This window comes from Oncorhynchus clarkii, chromosome 5, assembly GCF_045791955.1.
Source record: "Oncorhynchus clarkii lewisi isolate Uvic-CL-2024 chromosome 5, UVic_Ocla_1.0, whole genome shotgun sequence".
In the NCBI taxonomy this organism is placed as follows: domain Eukaryota; kingdom Metazoa; phylum Chordata; class Actinopteri; order Salmoniformes; family Salmonidae; genus Oncorhynchus; species Oncorhynchus clarkii.
The window spans coordinates 81,167,108-81,186,659 of NC_092151.1; the positions used below are offsets into that span (position 1 = coordinate 81,167,108).

At 42.9% G+C, this 19,552-nt stretch overlaps 1 protein-coding gene across 1 annotated transcript in view; it reads right to left on the reverse strand.

Moving 5' to 3' along the window:
• LOC139409770 (pituitary adenylate cyclase-activating polypeptide type I receptor-like) overlaps window positions 1-19,088 on the reverse strand; it is a 53,360-nt gene extending 34,272 nt beyond the window's left edge. The window contains exons 1-2 of the mRNA XM_071155149.1: window positions 18,909-19,088; window positions 11,416-11,515 (exon numbers count right to left, since the gene is read on the reverse strand). Coding sequence (XP_071011250.1) covers window positions 11,416-11,515; window positions 18,909-19,088 — 280 coding nt within the window. The remainder of the gene's footprint in view (window positions 1-11,415; window positions 11,516-18,908) is intronic.
• Between the last annotated feature and the right edge of the window lie 464 nt (window positions 19,089-19,552).

Sequence of the window (19,552 nt, forward strand, 5' to 3'; positions counted from 1 at the left end):
CCTTCTGTCTGAGGACCAACTAGGTTCACATAGCCACATAATAATACACACAGGCACAAACGACCTGAGAACACAGCAGGAAATGGTGGCCACAGCACTGAAGGGAGTGATTGAAAAAGCTTCTTCTACTTTCCAGAATGCACAAGTGGTTATAACTGCCCTGCTAACATTAAAATACTTCCACCCTGCTACCATACAGCAGGTAAACCAAGTATTTCCTGTGACTCTGCCTCAAAACCAAATGTTTTCCTGGCCCACCACTCCACCCTGGACTAGAACAGCCTCTATGACCAGGTCCACCTATACAAGGCAGGCAGCAGTGCCCACCACTCTCCCCTGGACTAGAACAGCGTCTATGACCAGGTCCATCTCTACAAGCCAGGCAGCAGTGCCCACCACTCCACCCTGGACTAGAACAGCCTCTATGACCAGGTCCATCTCTACAAGGCAGGCAGCAGTGCCCACCACTCCACCCTGGACTAGAACAGCCTCTATGACCAGGTCCACCTCTACAAGGCAGCAGTGCACACCACTCCACCCTGGACTAGAACAGCCTCTATGACCAGGTCAACCTCTACAAGGCAGGCAGCAGTGCCCACCACTCCACCCAGGACTTGAACAGACTCTATGACCAGGTCCATCTATACAAGGCAGCAGTGCTCACCACTCCACCCTGGACTAGAACAGTCTCTATGACCAGGTCCATCTATACAAGGCAGCAGTGCTCACCACTCCACCCTGGACTTGAACAGTCTCTATGACCAGGTCCATCTATACAAGGCAGCAGTGCTCACCACTCCACCCTGGACTTGAACAGTCTCTATGACCAGGTCCATCTATACAAGGCAGCAGTGCTCACCACTCCACCCTGGACTTGAACAGTCTCTATGACCAGGTCCATCTATACAAGGCAGCAGTGCTCACCACTCCACCCTGGACTTGAACAGTCTCTATGACCAGGTCCATCTATACAAGGCAGCAGTGCTCACCACTCCACCCTGGACTTGAACAGTCTCTATGACCAGGTCCATCTATACAAGGCAGCAGTGCTCACCACTCCACCCTGGACTTGAACAGTCTCTATGACCAGGTCCACCTGTACAAGGCAGCAGTGCCCACCACTCCACCTGGACTTGAACAGCCTCTATGACCAGGTCCACCTATACAAGGCAGCAGTGCCCACCACTCCACCCTGGACTAGAACAGCCTCTATGACCAGGTCCACCTATACAAGGCAGCAGTGCCCACCACTCCACCTGGACTTGAACAGCCTCTATGACCAGGTCCACCTATACAAGGCAGCAGTGCCCACCTTTCTCAAACCCAGCCCCAACACTTCACACAGAAGCAACAGATCAATAGACACCCCGCCCAGACCAGCGAGACACTCTCCCAGACCTGCGGGACCCCCCCTGGACCTACACATAGAGGACCCACGCCAAGAGGACCTACATCCAGACCACAACACCACCGGCCACATACACACCCCCACCCCAAACAATCAACACCCCCCCAAGTCAACCATGCCCACACCCCAATTAGGCCCCCTCAGATCAGACCTATCCTGTCCAAACCATGCACCCCACCCCTGCAAAGAGGGCCTCAACATGGAAGTCACACATATGCCCAGGCCATGAGCGGGCCAAAAGTCCCAACCCCCACTCTCACACTCGCCCAAGCCAATGGCATGTACCAGATGCTCAGCAGGCTCTGCTCACACTTACTGGCCTGAGGCCAAACCACGACCAACAACATTGGACACTTTATGGAACACAAAGCCTTCACTATCTCATCCTGGAATATCCAAGGCCTGAGGTCATCTGCCTTTAGCCTAAAGAGCTGGAACCTGAAATTGGAAATACAGACATTGTCATTTTTCAAGACACCTGGTATAGAGGAGATGGACCCACTGGTTGCCCTCTAGGTTACAGAGAGCTGGTAGTCCCATCCACCAAACTACCAGGTGTGAAACAGGGAAGGGACTCAGGGGGGTATGCTAATTTAGTATAGAGCAGACCTAACTCACTCCATTAAATTAATCAAAACAGGAACATTTTACATTTATTTAACTCAGCAAGTCAGTTAAGGTTTTACTGCTAACCTACAAAGCATTACATGGGCTTGCTCCTACCTTTCTCTCTGATTTTGTCCTGCCGTACATACCTACACGTATGCTATGGTCACAAGACGCAGGCCTCCTTATTGTCCCTAGAATTTCTAAGCAAACAGCTGGAGGCAGGGCTTTCTCCTATAGAGCTCCATTTTTATGGAATGGTCTCGCTACCCATGTGAGAGACGCAGACTCGGTCTCAACCTTTAAGTCTTTACTGAAGACTCATCTCTTCAGTGGGCCATATGATTGAGTGTAATCTGGCCCAGGAGTGTGAAGGTGAACGGAAAGGCTTGCTGTCTCTGCCTGGCCGGTTCCCCTCTTTCCACTGGGATTCTCTGCCTCTAACCCTCTTTCAGGGGCTGAGTCACTGGCTTACTGGTGCTCTTTCATGCCGTCCCTAGGAGGGGTGTGTCACTTGAGTGGGTTGAGTCACTGACGTGATCTTCCTGTCTGGGTTGACGCCCCCCCTTGGGTTGTGCCGTGGCGGAGATCTTTGTGGGCTATACTCGGCCCTGTCTCAGGATGGTTAGTTGGTGGTTGAAGATATCCCTCTAGTGGTGTGGGGGCTGTGCTTTGGCAAAGTGGGTGGGGTTATATCCTTCCTGTTTGGCCCTGTCCAGGGGGTATCATCGGATGGGGCCACAGTGTCTCCTGACCCCTCCTGTCTCAGCCTCTAGTATTTATGCTGCAGTAGTTTATGTGTCGGGGGGCTAGGGTCAGTTTGTTATATCTGGAGTACTTCTCCTGTCTTATCCGGTGTCCTGTGTGAATTTAAGTATGCTCTCTCTAATTCTCTCTTTCTTTCTCTCTCTCTGAGGACCTGAGCCCTAGGACCATGCCTCAGGACTACCTGGCATGATGACTCCTTGCTGTCCCCAGTCCACCTGGCCGTGCAGCTGCTCCAGTTTCAACTGTTCTGCCTGCAGCTATGGAATTCTGACCTGATCACCGGACGTGCTACCTGTCCCAGAACTGCTGTTTTCAACTCTCTAGATACAGCAGGCGTGGTAGAGATACTCTTAATGATCGGCTATGAAAAGCCAACTGACATTTACTCCTGAGGTGCTGACCTGTTGCACCCTCGACAACTACTGTGATTATTATTATTTGACCATGCTGGTCATTTATGAACATTTGAACATCTTGGCCATGTTCTGTTATAATCTCCACCCGGCACAGCCAGAAGAGGACTGGCCACCCTTCATAGCCTGGTTCCTCTCTAGGTTACTTCCTAGGTTTTGGCCTTTCTAGGGAGTTTTTCCTAGCCACCGTGCTTCTACACCTGCATTGCTTGCTGTTTGGGGTTTTAGGCTGGGATTCTGTACAGCACTTTCAATTATCAGCTGATGTACGAAGGGCTATATAAATACATTTGATTTGATTTGAGTTAAGAACAAATTCTTATTTACAATGACAGCCTAAGAACAGTGGGGCTGTCATTGCAGGGCTGTTGTTCAGGGGCAAAACAACAGATTTTTACCTTGTCAGCTCAGGGATTCGATCTAGCAAACTTTCAGGTTAATGGCCCAACTCTCTAACCACTAGGCTGCCTGCCTCCTCTGGCTAGAAGTTCAAAAGGAAATTATCTTAACAGAGAAAAATGTCCTCCTGTGTGCTACCTATATCCCCCCACTAGAATCCCCATACTTTAATGAAGACAGCTTCTCCATCCTGGAGGGGGAAATCAATCATTTCCAGACCCAGGGACATGTACATGTCTGTGGTGACCTAAATGCCAGAACCAGACAAGAACCTGACACCCTCAGCACACAGGGGAACAAACACCTGCCTGGAGGTGACAGCATTACCTCCCCCATATACCCCCCTAGGCACAACTACGACAACATTACCAACAAAAACAGGTCACAACTCCTTCAGCTCTGTCGCACGCTGGGTACATACATTGTCAATGGTAGGCTTCGAGGGGACTCCTATGGTAAGTACACCTATAGCTCATCTCTTGGCAGTAGTACTGTAGACTACTTTATCACTGACCTCAACCCAGAGTCTCTCAGAGTTCACAGTCAGCCCACTGAAACCCCTATTTGACCACAGCAAAATCACAGTCTACTTGAACAGAGCAATACTCAATTATGAGGCATCAAAGCCAAATGAACTGAGTAATATTAAGAAATGCTATAGATGGAGCGATTGTAGTTTGGAAACCTACCAAAAAACAATTAGGCAACAACAAATTAGACAACTTCCTGGACAAAACGTTATAAGGTAATGGTGAAGGTGATAACTTGGCAGTAGAAAATCTTAACAGTATATTTGACCTTTCAGCTTCCCTATCTAAAAATCTCAAAATCTCAAATAGAAAACCGAAGAAAATGAACAACAATGACAAATGGTTTGATGAAGAATGCAAAAATCTAAGAAAGAAATTGAGAAACCTGTCCAACCAAAAACATAGAGACACGGAAAACCTGAGTCTATGCCTTCACTATGGTGAATCACTGAAACACTACAGAAATACACTACTGAAAAAGAAGGAACAGTCAGAAATCAGCTCAATGTAATTGAAGAATCCATAGACTCTAACCTCTTCTGGGAAAATCGGAAAACACTAAACAAACAACAACACAAAGAATTATATATCCAAAATGGAGATGGATAAACCATGGATAAACCACTTCTCCAATCTTTTTGGCTCTATAACAAAGAACAAACAGCAAAACATATACATGATTAAATACAAATCTTATAATTAACTATTAAAGACTACCAGAACACAGTGGATTCTCCAATTACCTTGAATTAACCTGTTGCGACTCTAGGGGCAGTATTTTCATTTTTGGAAAAAAACGTTCCTGTTTTAAACAGGATATTTTGTTAGGACAAGATGCTAGAATATGCATATAATTGACAGCTTAGGAAAGAAAACACTCTAACGTTTCCAAAACTGTAAAGATATTGTCTGTGAGTATAACAGAACTGATGTTGCAGGCGAAAGCCTGAGAAAAATCCAATCCGGAAGTGCCCCATATTTTGAAAGCGCTGCGTTCCAATGAGTCCCTATTGAGCTGTGAATGTGCTATCAACCAGCTTACGCTTTCTACGTATTCCCCAAGGTGTCTACAGCATTGTGACGTAGTTTTACGCATTTATGTTGAAGAATAGCCGTAGGCGGCTACATTGCGTAAGTGGTCACCTGATGGCTCCCAGGGTGACTCTCGCGTAAAATACAGAGGTAGCCATTACTCCAATCAGTCCTACTGAAAAACGAATTGTCCCGACGAATATATTATCGAATAGATATTTGAAAAACACCTTGAGGATTGATTATAAACAACGTTTGCCATGTTTCTGTTGATATTATGGAGCTAATTTGGAGAAAAAAAATCGCAGTTTTCGTGACTGCAATTTCCGGCAATTTCTCAGCCAAACGTGAAGAACAAACGGAGATATTTCACCTACAAAAATAATATTTTGGGAAAAAAGGAACATTGGCTAGCTAACTGGGAGTCTCATGAGTGAAAACATCCGAAGCTCATCAAAGGTAAAATATTTAATTTGATTGCTTTTCTGATTTCCGTGACCAAGTTACCTGCTGCTAGCTGGACAAAATGCTATGCTAGGCTATCGATAAACTTACTCAAATGCTTGTCTAGCTTTGGCTGTAAAGCATATTTTGAAAATCTGAGAAGACAGGGTGATTAACAAAAGGCTAAGCTGTGTCTCAATATATTTCATTTGTGATTTTCATGAATATGAATATTTTCTAGGGATATTTATGTCCATTGCGTTATGCTAATTAGTGTCAAGCGATGATTACGATCCCGCATGCGGGATGGGGAGTCAGTAGAGGTTTTAACTACAGGACAAAATAAAAACCCTCAAACCCAAAAAGGCATGTGGTGTTGATGGTATCCTCAATGAAATGATCAAATATACAGACAACAAATTCCAATTGGCTGTACTAAAACTCTTTAACCTTTTGAAGCTAGGGGGCACTATTTTTATGTTTGGAAAAATAACGTCCCAAAGTAAACGGCCTATTTCTCAGGACCAGATGCTAGAATATGCATATAATTGACAGATTAGGATAGAAAACACTCTAAAGTTTCCAAAACTGTCAAAATATTGTCTATATATATTATAACAGAACTGATATTGCAGGCGAAACCCTGAGGAAAATCCAATCAGGAAGTGCCTCTTATTTTGAAACCCTTCTGTTCCTATGCATGCCTATCCTCCATTTAAAGGGATATCAACCATATTCCTTTCTCTATGGCTTCCCTAAGGTGTCAACAGTCTTTAGACATAGTTTCAGGCTTTTATTTTGAAAAATGAGCATGACAGATCACATTGCGTAAGTGGATAGGTGGGGGCTCCCAGAGTGAGTTTTTGCGCAACTGAGTAAAGCCGCCATTGTTCCTCCCGCTATTATTGAAAAAGCTACACACTCTGTTGATATATTATCGAATACATATTTTAAAAACTACCTGAGGAATGATTATAAAAAACGGTTGACATGTTTCTGTGGACATTATGGAGACTATTTGGAATTTCCGTCTGCGTTGTCGTGACCGCTCTTTCCTGTGGATTTCTGAACATAAACGCGACAAACAAACAGAGGTATTTTGGGTATAAAAATAATCTTTATGGAACAAAAGGAACATTTGCTGTGTAACTGGGAGTCTCGTGACTGAAAACATCCGAAGATCATCAAAGGTAAACGGTTAATTTGATTGCTTTTCTGATTTTCGTGACCAAGCTTCCTGATGCTAAGTGTACATAATGCTATGCTAGGCTATCGATAAACTTACACAAATGCTTGGAATGCTTTCGCTGTAAAGCATAATTTCAAAATCTGAGACGACAGGTGGATTAATATAAGGCTAAGCATTGTTTTGCAATATTGCACTTGTGATTTCATGAATATGAATATTTTTTTGTAATATTATTTGACTGTTGCGCTATGCTATTCAGCGGTTGCTGACGAAAATGATCCCACGACAGGGATGGGTAGCGTCAAGAAGTTAACATCATCCTTAGCCCTGGCATCTTCCCCAATAGTTGGAACAAAGGACTGATCACCCCAATCCACAAAAGTGGAGACAAATTTGACCCCAATAACTACCATGGGAAACGTGTTAACAGGAACCTTGGGAAAATCCTCTGCATTATCATTAACAGCAGACTCATACATTTCCTCAGTGAAAACAATGTACTGAGCAAATGTCAAATGGGCTTTTTACCAAATTATCATACGACAGACCACGTATTCACCCTGCACACCCTAATTGAAAAACAAACAAACCAAAACAAAGGCAAAGTCTTCTCATGCTTCGTTGATTTCAAAAAAGCCTTCAACTGAATTTGGCATGAGAGTCTGCTATATGAATTGACGGAAAGTGGTGTTGGGGGAGAAATAAACAACATTACAAAATCCATTTACACAAATAACAAGTGGGCGGTTAAAATAGGTTAAAAAATACACACATTTCTTCCCATAGGGCCATGAGGTGAGACAGGGATGCAGCTTAAGCCCCACCCTCTCCAATATATATATAAATAAACGAATTGCAGAGGGCACTAGAAAAGTCTGCAGCACCCGGCCTCACCCTACTAGAATCTGAAGTCAAATGTCTACTGTTTGCTAATGATCTGGTGCTTCAGTCACCAACCAAGGAGAATCTACAACAGCACCTAGATCTTCTGCACAGATTCTGCCAGACCTGGGCCCCGAGAGTAAATCTCAGTAAGACCAAAATAATGGTGTTCCAAAAAAGGTCCAGTCGCCAGGACCACAAATACAAATTCCTTCTAGACACCGTTGCCCTAGAGCACACAAAAAACGATACATACCTTGGCCTAAACATCAGCGCCACAGGTAACTTCCACAAATCTGTGAATGATCTGAGAGACAAGGCAAGAAGGGCATTCTATGCCATCAAAAGGAACATTCAACATACCAATTAGGATTTGGCTAAAAATACTTGAATCAGGTGTAGAACCCATTGCCTTTTATGGTTGTGAGGTCTGTGGTCCGCTCACCAACCAAGACTTCACAAAATGGGACAAACACCAAATTGAGACTCTGCATGCAGAATTCTGCAAAAATATCCTCCGTGTACAACGTAGAACACCAAATAATGCATGCATAGCAGAATTAGGCCGATACCCGCTAATGATCAAAATCCAGAAAAGAGCCATTCAATTCTACAACCACCTAAAAGGAAGCGATTCCCAAACCTTCCTTAACAAAGCCATCACCTACAGAGAGATGAACCTGGAGAAGAGTCCCCTAAGCGAGCTAGTCCTGGGGCTCTCTTCACAAACACAAACACACCCCACAGAGCCCCAGGACAGCAACTCAATTAGACCCAACCGAATCAGGAGAAAACAAAAAGATCATTACTTGACACATTGGAAAGAATTAACAAAAAAAACTCAGCAAACTAGAATGCTATTTGGTCCTAAACAAAGAGTACACAGTGGCAGAATACCTGACCCCTGTGACTGACCCAAACTTAAGGAAAGCTTTGACTATGTACAGACTCAGTGAGCATAGCCTTGCTATTGAGAAAGGCCGTCGTAGGCAGACCTGGCTCTCAAGAGGAGACAGGCTATGTGCACACTGCCCAGAAAATGAGGTGGAAACTGAGCTGCACTTCCTAACCTCCTGCCCAATTTATGACCATATTAGAGATACATATTTCCCTCAGATTACACAGATCCACAAAGAATTTGAAAACAATCCCGATTTTGATAAACTTCCATATCTACTGGGTGAAATACCACAGTGTGCCATCACAGCAGTAAGATTTGTGACCTGTTACCACAAGAAAAGGTCAACCAGTGAAGACCAAACTTCATTTTAAATACAACCTGTCACACCCTGACCTTAGAGATCCTTTATTCTCTATTTTGGGTTAGGTCGGGGTGTGACTAGGGTGGGCATTCTAGTTTTGTTATTTCTATGTTGGCCTGGTATTGTTTCCCAATCAGAGGCAGCTGTATATCGTTGTCTCTGATTGATCATATTCCCACCTGTTTGTTGTGGGACCTTGTTTGTGTGTAGTGGCCTGTGAGCACTCCATGACTTCATGTTTCGTTTTGCTCTTTATTGTTTTTGTGAGTTTCATTTCAATTAAACATGTGGAACTCTACATGCGCTGCACCTTGGTCCATTTATTCCAACGAACGTGACACAACCCATATTTATGCTTATTTATTTTCCCTTTTGTACTTTAACCATTTGTACATCGTTACAACACTGTATATATACATAATATGACATTTGTAATGTTTTTATTCTTTTGGAACTTCTGTGAGTGTAATGTTTACTGTTAATTTGTATTGTTTATTTCACTTTTGTATATTATCTACTTCACTTGCTTTGGCAATGTTAACATATGTGTCCCATGCCAATAAAGCACCTTAAATTGAGAGAGAGAGAGAGACTCTGACAGAGAGATATTCAGTCTGACAGCCTAGCATCTGCTCTCCATGGTTTATCTCTGCTTCAGCTCAAACAACATCAGTATCAAGGACCAGCCCTACAACTAGCCCTACAACTAGCCTACAACTAGCCGTAACATTCCCCTAATGATCTTCTAACAACATAACATAATTTTACCTTACATAATATAATGTAACATAACATTATCATCATACCTCTAAAATGTGCCTACAAAACAACCCCTAACAATTCCATTCTGTTCAAGAGACAGACAATTTTATATAGCACAGCCATATTTATCATGCGAATCAATCTGTCATATGTGTGTCTATCACCAATCTCTCTGCTGGTTTAGCTCCTTAACCAAGCCTCCCTCCTTCTATTTCACCCTCCCTCTCCCATACTCCATCTATTCCTCCCTTCCTCCATCTCCCACCCTCTCTTTATCCCTTCCTCTCTCTCTCTCTCTCTCTCTCTCTCTCTCTCTCTCTCTCTCTCTCTCTCTCTCTCTCTCTCTCTCTCTCTCTCCCTCCCTCACTCTCCCTCTATCTCCAATCTCTCTGCTGGTTTAGCTTGAGTGCTCTTCAACCAAGCCTCCATCTTGACAGTCTGGACACACACACACACACACACACAAGCTCTCATTCCCCCAACACCCCCCTCTCCACACACACATCCTCTGCCTCGCTCCCCCAACTGCTTTCTACAAATTTGTTTTGACAGCTGGTGTGTTCATACTCTCAGAACAAACCACACAGGAGAGGTTTTCTCTGTGAAATTACTCAGGGGAGGCTGCATGTATACTGTATGTAGTAACATCCTGAGCTGTACTGAGATCTGTGTTACAGGGTCCGTCGGGGAGAGGAGGGTAAGGCTGTGGGGCCTGGAGACTGTCTCAATGTACTGTGTGTAGAAGCAGCCTGACCTGTACTAGCTTTACTGGGTTGTCACAGGTTCTGTCGGGAAGAAGGGAGGAGGGTTGTGGGGCTGAGGAGCTTCGAGACTCTATGGTTTAATGTAATCTTCTCTTCACACATCATCTATCCTTCCTGTCACAGAGAGACGGCTGTCACTCACTGGCTGTCAGATCACATTATAGAATCAACACAGGGTCACTTTATGTTTGTTATTTGTTCTTACGTTCTCTATTTCTTCCTCTCTTTGTCTCACTTTCTCTTTCACGTCCTCTCTACCACGGTAGAACAACAACAGTGCCGATTATGACTTACATGATACTTGGTCAAGACTCATACATATAATGCTTCTCAGTATCCTTCTGTCTATCAGTCTCATACAACACACTGTAACTGTCATCTACCGCTGGGAACAGCTATGCACTGTATGTATGTCTACTGTGTGAATAATCATGAATATGTCAGAGCAAACCAAAAATCTAACCTTTAAAATGATATCTGTGGATTATGGAGACACAATGTACCCTGAAAAACATTAGAATCCCAAAAGATTGGCTGTATCTGAAATCCTGTTTTCCTAAATAGAGAAACTGAAAGGCAAATCGAGGAATACCTGAAACTGACAATAATTAATCTAACTGGCACACTAACATTGCAAAATTGAATTACAGAAATGGGGAGATCTGTATGTGTGTGTTGCTAGGTCTGTAAATGGTCCATATTCACACTTGTCACTTTAAACTTGTCAGATTACTGCCTAACTGCCACAGTTTAGCACAGCTGAATCAATGGTGCTAGGCTGCTAATGAAAATAAAGTGTTTCATCAATATTTAATCTCAAAATGTGTTACCTCGTCAATCTCTAACATATGAATAGAGGTATAAATACTGACACTACAAAACCCCACAAGAGGAGAAGCTGGAACATACTGTAAATACACCAAACAAATAGACATAGACACACATACGGAACCTACTAAACTCTAGGTCGTTTTCTGGGTCATCCTCTGCCATCCTCTCCATACATTTCTCGTGTTCTCTCTTGATGACACAGTCAAAGTGGTGGAGACTAGACACCTGCAACACAGAAACATGATCTCATTAGAATATATCAAAACAGTGGGATTTAACCATTCCATAACCTTAGCTGACATATTAGTTCTTAATCACATATGGTGACATACAGAACTATTTACATGGGTTAGAGGTCAGACTACAACAGATCATTATAGACCACCATGTTTAGACATACAGGCCCCAGACTACAACAGATCATTATAGACCACCATGTTTAGACATACAGGCCCCAGACTACAACAAACCATTACAGACCACCATGTTTAGACATACAGGTCCCAGACTACAACAAACCGTTACAGACCACCATGTTTAGACATACAGGCCCCAGACTACAACAAACCATTACAGGCCACCATGTTTAGACATACAGGTCCCAGACTAAAACAAATCATTACAGACCACCATGTTTAGACATACAGGTCCCAGACTACAACAGATCATTACAGACCACCATGTTTAGACATACAGGTCCCAGACTACAACAGATCATTATAGACCACCATGTTTAGACATACAGGTTCCAGACTACAACAGATCATTATAGACCACCATGTTTAGACATACAGGCCCCAGACTACAACAAATAATTACAGACCACAATGTTTAGACATACAGGCCCCAGACTACAACAAACCATTACAGGCCACCATGTTTAGACATACAGGTCCCAGACTAAAACAAACCATTACAGACCACCATGTTTAGACATACAGGTCCCAGACTACAACAAACCATTACAGACCACCATGTTTAGACATACAGGTCCCAGACTACAACAAACCGTTACAGACCACCATGTTTAGACATACAGGCCCCAGACTACAACAGATCATTATAGACCACCACGTTTAGACATACAGGTCCCAGACTACAACAAACCATTACAGACCACCATGTTTAGACATACAGGCCCCAGACTACAACAAACCATTACAGACCACCATGTTTAGACATACAGGCCCCAGACTACAACAAACCATTACAGACCACCATGTTTAGACATACAGGTCCCAGACTACAACAAACCATTACAGACCACCATGTTTAGACATACAGGTCCCAGACTACAACAGATCATTACAGACCACCATGTTTAGACATACAGATCCCAGACTACAACAGATCATTATAGACCACCATGTTTAGACATACAGGCCCCAGACTACAACAAACCATTACAGACCACCATGTTTAGACATACAGGTCCCAGACTACAACAGATCATTATAGACCACCATGTTTAGACATACAGGTCCCAGACTACAACAAACCATTACAGACCACAATGTTTAGACATACAGGTCCCAGACTACAACAAACCATTACAGACCACCATGTTTAGACATACAGGTCCCAGACTACAACAGATCATTATAGACCACCATGTTTAGACATACAGGCCCCAGACTACAACAAACCATTACAGACCATCATATTTAGACATACAGGTCCCAGACTACAACAAACCATTACAGACCACCATGTTTAGACATACAGGCCCCAGACTACAACAGATCATTAGGAGGATCTTCATTTGAGACAGTTTCCTACAGCAGGAAAATAATATTGCAGCAAAAGGAATTGTGAATTATTATGTGAATTATAATTATTGGACAGTTTATTTGGGGTTGATACATTTTTCGTAAGGGAAAATTAAGTCTGGAAGTGGAAATTACAAACTTCAGAAGCCTTTTTAAACCTCACACTAAAAGTTTTAAATATCCTGCAACAGGGTAAATCAAATGAAGATCCTACATCTGTACAAGCATTGACCACAGACCATTAGGAATACACAGAGGGACGCTGAACAGAAAACCACTTACACAGTTTAATTAGCTGTGTACATCCACCTGTTTGTGTTGCTTACACACCAGTGAGCAGTCACAAGACGTGCTATGCAGAATTAGCTCAGTTCTGCTTAATGTGCTATGTTCATTACTCATGAATATCAAAGATAAAGGCAAGAGTTAAGCCATCCAGGACACAGAGGGCATTTGCCACCAGAAACCAGAACACACACGGAACACCCCCAACATGACAACATGACAACACATAAAGATGAACCATAGATGAACAGAACAAACACTATCATCACTGTATTAAGACAAAACAGAGGCAAGCTCATAGCAACAGCCAGGAGCCTGGAGCCACGTACAGAGACATGGAGGTCAGGCCCTGAGAGACCCTCTCTGCCACCCCACGCAGCCTGCTGACGGATGCACAAAGCTGGGCTGCCTGTGGAGGGCAAGGGGGGTTGGAAAGGAGAGAGGGGACACTGCCCAGCCTTTGTGCTGGTGTCAGCCCTCAGTCCACGCACACTAGCCCTGGGAGACGTCGGTCCAGCCACGTCATCCTGGCTTTATGAACCTCAGCAGCTCCATGGGGGAGAAGGTTATTATATTATATCCATCACCACCATAGGAGGTGTGGGTTCTTATACTCAACAGAGTTACTGACGTCAGCAACACAACATGGGCGCATACACAGACTGGCTGGAACAACAGTTATTGGCTAGAACCAGTGTAGACATTGACTAAGTAACAAACATAGAAAAAAACAACTGTCTACAACTACTGATACTGTAAATAATGACAGTTTTGTGTCCAAAATGAAAGAAAAACACATCACTTGATAAAAAACTATTCCCATGTATCCACAGCTATTCACAATGAGGCATTAGAATTATAGGTCTTCACGGGTCCAACAGACTCGAAATTCTGAGATCCGACCTGTGACCCTAATGGGTCCGGACTGAGCTGGGTTGAGCCTGATATAATTGCCACGGGTCTTGGGTATTTGCAATTATAATTGATTTACCGAATGGACCCGATATGACCCATCCCCTGTTAATTTAATGTGTGTGTGAGCTCGTTATCTGTGGCAGCCAATTGCAACTCAATAAAACGTATAGCTTATGACCAGCTGAAACTGGGTCCTCGGGACAAGTTGTGATATTGTAGTAAAGATGAGAAAAATGTTGGCACGGCCAAATGGTGTGCAAGTCGCTATTCAGGCTTTCTAACATTTAAATATTGTATTATCTATTGTTTTTATCATTATTATTATTATTATATATCATTATTATAGGCCTATTTAAGAATCTAAAACAGTTCTTAAAATATGCAAAAAGTGTTTTGTTTCATTGTGTTGAGACATTTTCGTTGGCTAAAAGACAGTTCAAATGAAGTTTGGATTGTCTTTTTAATTTTGTGGTCCGTATTTAGTTTAAGATACAGTAGGTTAAAAGTAGGCCTGTTGTAAAATAAATAGCATTAGCCTATTGCTGTCATTTGTTGGCTAGGCCAACGATAGGCACTCGCCTTTGTTGGTCATTTCTGCAATATAGACATAGCCAGTGAAGCTTTAAACAATTTCTTTAAATATGCAACAAGTGTTTGTTTCATTCTGTTGAGCCATTTTCTTTGACCAAATTAAGTTCCAACTGTAATGTTGTGTTTGTCACAACATAATAGAATTACCAGCCTACTATAGGGCTACACTCACTAATGAAAAGGAAAAAAACAAAACTTTATTTAATACCGCAATATAATAATTACCTCTTCTTATTTTCCCTATAAACAATGCTTGAAGCTGTAAACAATGCTCCAGGTGGGAAAGAAAAGTGTGGAGTGCGATTGAGATTGCGTCATCTGTGGATCTGTTGGGGCGGTATGCCATTTGGAGTGGGTCTAGGGTTTCCGGCATGGTGGTGTTGATGTGAGCCATGACCAGCCTTTCAAAGCACTTCATGGCTACCGACGTGAGTACTACGGGGCGGTAATCATTTAGGCAGGTTACCTTCTCTTTCTTGGGCATAGGGACTATGGTGGTCTGTTTGAAACATGTAGGTATTACAGACTTGGTCAGGGAGAGGTGGACACTTTCCAGTTGGCCCCCACATATTTTGAGTACACATCCGTCTGATCCTGCGGCTTTGTGAATGTTGACCTGCTTAAAGGTCTTGCTCACATGGCTACGAAGAGCGTGATCACACAGTCGTCCAGAACAGCTGGTGCTCTCATGCATGCTTCAATGTTGCTTGCCTTGAAGCGAGCATAAAAGGCATTTAGCTCGTCTGGTAGGCTAGTGTCACTGGGCAGTTCGTGGCTGGGTTTCCCTTTGTAGTTCGTAATATTTTTCAAGCCCTGCCACATCTGACAAGCGTCAGAGCCTGTGTAGTAGGATTCAATCCTAGTCCTGTATTGAGGACTAAGCTACAAACAGAACGGAGTTAAATGATTCCAGTCTGCCGTGAAGCATTTATCCATGTATACGGGTAAGAATTTAGCTACATTTTCAGATATAAGTTTCTAATTTAGTCAGAAAGCCATTTTAATTGCAAGTTAAAGCGTTCTGTTAGTTAGCTAGCAAACGCTAGCTTGCTGGCTCGCAAGCTAACGTTACCTGTATGATCTGTGTAGTAATATTAAATGAATCAGAAATACATTTGCATTGCTAGTTATAGCCTAATGTTAGCTAGCTAACATTGAACCTAGTTTGTTAGCTTTAGCTACCTGCAGATTCATACTACAGCTATGACAATGTTTGTATTGGTAGTAGTATGAGTTGGGATTATGCCGGTTCATTGTTTAGCTACCTAGCTACCTACATGTCTAAACAAAAGACTCCATTTAGGCCGGATTATTATTATATTTTATAGGACATATATTATTTTTTGTTAACTTCTTTGGGGTAGAGGGCAGTATTGGGTAGCTTGGATGAAAAAAGTGCCCAAATTAAGCTGCCTGCTACTCAGCCGTAAAAGCTAGAATATGCATATAATTAGTACATTTGGATAGAAAACACTCTAAAGTTTCTAAAACTGTTTGAATGATGTCTGTGAGTATAACAGTACTCATATGGCAGGCAAAAACCTGAGAAAATATCCAACCAGGAAGTGGGAAATCTGAGGTTTGTAGTTTTTCAACTCAGTCCCCATTGAAGATACAGGGTGATATTAGTTATGTTTCACTTCCCAATGCTTCCACTAGATGTCAACAGTATTTAGAACCTGTTTTGAGGATTTTACTCTAAAGGAGGGGCAAATAAGAGCTCTTTGAGTGAGTGGTCTGGCAGAGTGCCACAGCCTCGGTCTGGCGCGCTCACGTGAAAGGTAGCTAGCTACGTTCCACTTCATTTATACAGACAAAGGAATTGTCCGGTTGGAACATTTAACAAAGTTTTATGTTAAAAACATCCTAAAGATTGATTCCATACTTAGGTTGGCATGTTTCTACGGGCTGTAACGGATTCCTGGTTTGTTTTCTCCGTAAAGTTGTTTTGAAATTTGACAGCGGTTGCATTAAGGATAAGATTATCTAAAGTTCCATGTATAATAGTCGTATCTTTATCAATGTTTATTATAAGTATTTCTGTAAATTGATGTGGCTCTCTGCAATATCACTGCATGTTTTAGAACTACTGAACGTTACGCGCCAATGTAAACTCAGACTTTTTTATATAAATATGAGCTTTATCAAACAAAACATACATGTATTGTGTAACATGAAGTCCTATGAGTGTCATCTGATGAAGATCATCAAAGGGTAGTGATTCATTTTATTTCTATTTTTGCTTTTTGTGACTCCTCTCTTTGGCTGGAAAAAATGGCTGTGTTTTTCTGTGGCTTGGTGGTGACCTAACATAATCGTTTGTGGTGCTTTCGCTGTAAATCCTTTTTTAAATCAGACACTGTGGCTAGATTAATGAGAATTTTATCTTTAAAATTATGTTAAATACTTGTATGCTTGAGGAATGTTAATTAGGAGATTTTTGTTGTTTTGAATTTGGCGCCCTGCACTTTCACTGGCTGGTGCGGGGGGGGGGGGGGGGGGGGGGGACCCCAGTCCTAGACAGGTTAACTAGTAAATAGTAGCCTACAGCAAAGTCTGTTTAAATCATTTGTAACTTGTTAACAATTTCTGCTAGTTAGTTTTTGCTACCATGTGGGTTTTAGCTTGCTTGAGCCTGCTACCTGAGAAGTGTTAATTCACCTGTTTCCAAACATGTTTCATTTTTAAATATTTATCTTACAAATTAGGTGTTTAATCTAACTTCTAAACTATTTATCTGCTCATGGAATTGTATTTTTTTTTACTCTGTTTTTTTTCCCATCTTAACAGGAAAATGCTACAGGCACTACCTGATGTGTGGAGACATTTCACTGCAGCTAATGTAGAAGTAAAAGCTGTGTACATTTGCAAATACTGTGCCAAATCATATGTGAAGAATGCAACAAAGATGCATAATCATCTGGCCATGTGCATAAAGTTCCCTCAGCGCTCACAACAAGCAACCTCTGACAAAAGTCCCTCTACTTCTATTTGAGGTGAAAATGATGAATCAGACACCTTATCGATAGCAACAGCTCATGGTCCTCCTGGAATCAAGTTTTTTGACTCAGTGGAGGAACGTAGTCAGAGAAATGCTGATGAATGTCTTGCTCGAGCTGTGTATGCAACTGGTTCACCTCTGATGCTCACAGGCATTGTGCATTGGAAGAGATTTCTGAGTGTTCTTCACCCAGCATACACCCCTCCAACCAGCCATGCTTTATCTACTAATTTGCTGGATACAGAGTTCAACAGAGTTCAAGTGAAGGTCAAGCAAATCATAGAGAAAGCAGACTGTATTGCAATCATCTCTGATGGGTGGTTGAATGTTTGTGGGCAAGGAATAATTAACTACATCATCTCCACCCCTCAACCAGTATTCTACAAGAGCACAGACACAAAGGACAACAGACATACCGGTCCCTACATTGCAGATGAGCTGAAGGCAGTCATCAGTGACCTTGGACCACAGAAGGTATTTGCACTGGTGACAGACAATGCTGCCAACATGAAGGCTGCTTGGTCTAAAGTGGAGGGGTCCTACTCTCACATCACACACATTGGCTGTGCTGCTCATGCATTGAATCTGCTCCTCAAGGACATCATGGCACTGAAAACAATTGAGCCAAGAAAAGGTTAGGTATGTGAAGGGTCATCAAGTGATAGCATCAATCTACCTCACCAAGAAAAGTGAGAAGAATAAGAGCACCACATTGAAGCTGCCCAGCAACACCCATTGGGGTGGTGTTGTCATCATGTTTGACAGTCTCCTGAAGGGGAAGGAGTCTCTCCAAGAAATGGACATATCACAGTCTGCCGATATGGACAGCTCCATCAAAAGCATCCTCACGGATGATGTATTTTGGGAGAGAGTGGTTAGGATTGAGGGAGACAATACCATCCTGTCTGATGTTCAGACTCTGCTTGCAGAGGTAACAGAAGAAATCCGTACTGCCCTGCCCACTTCACTGTTGCTCCAAGCAGAGGAAACTGCAGATCTGAAATACATCAAAAAGCGTGAAGACTTCTGCCTGAAGCCCATACATGCCGCAGCGTACATGTTGGACCTCAAGTATGCTGGCTAGAGCATCCTCTCTGGTGCAGAGATCAACAAGGCCTTTGGTGTCATCACTACCGTGTCTCGCCACCTTGGCCTGGATGAGGGCAAGGTTCTTGGCAGTCTGGCGAAGAACACTTCCAAGCAAGGGCTTTGGGATGGAGATGCAAATGGCAGTCATGCCAACATGTATCATCAGCCACCTGATGGGAGGGACTTTGTGGATCTGAGGCTCTTTCCCCTGTTGCCTCCATCATCCTCCAAATCCCACCAACGTCATCTGCCTCAAAGCACAACTGGTCCTTCTTTGGGAACACACACACCAAAGCACGCAACAGGCTGACCAATACAAGAGTTGAATTGGTGGCGATCCGGGCAAATTTGAGGCTTTTTGAGCCTGACAATGAGCCATCCTCAACGAGGTTGGAAAGTGAGGCCTCAGTCAGGGTGTTGAGTCTGTTGTTCAAGAGGTGGACATTGAGGAGGTCCAGGAAGAAGACATTGAAGCCTGAGAGGAAGACAACCAAAGCTTTAGTTTCTAGACTATCATTTTACAGATGTTGAATGTGTTTTTGGGAGATGCGATGGATCATTGGGGATCATTCAATATTCCCGTTATTTTGTTGTTCAGTGAAATCATTCCAT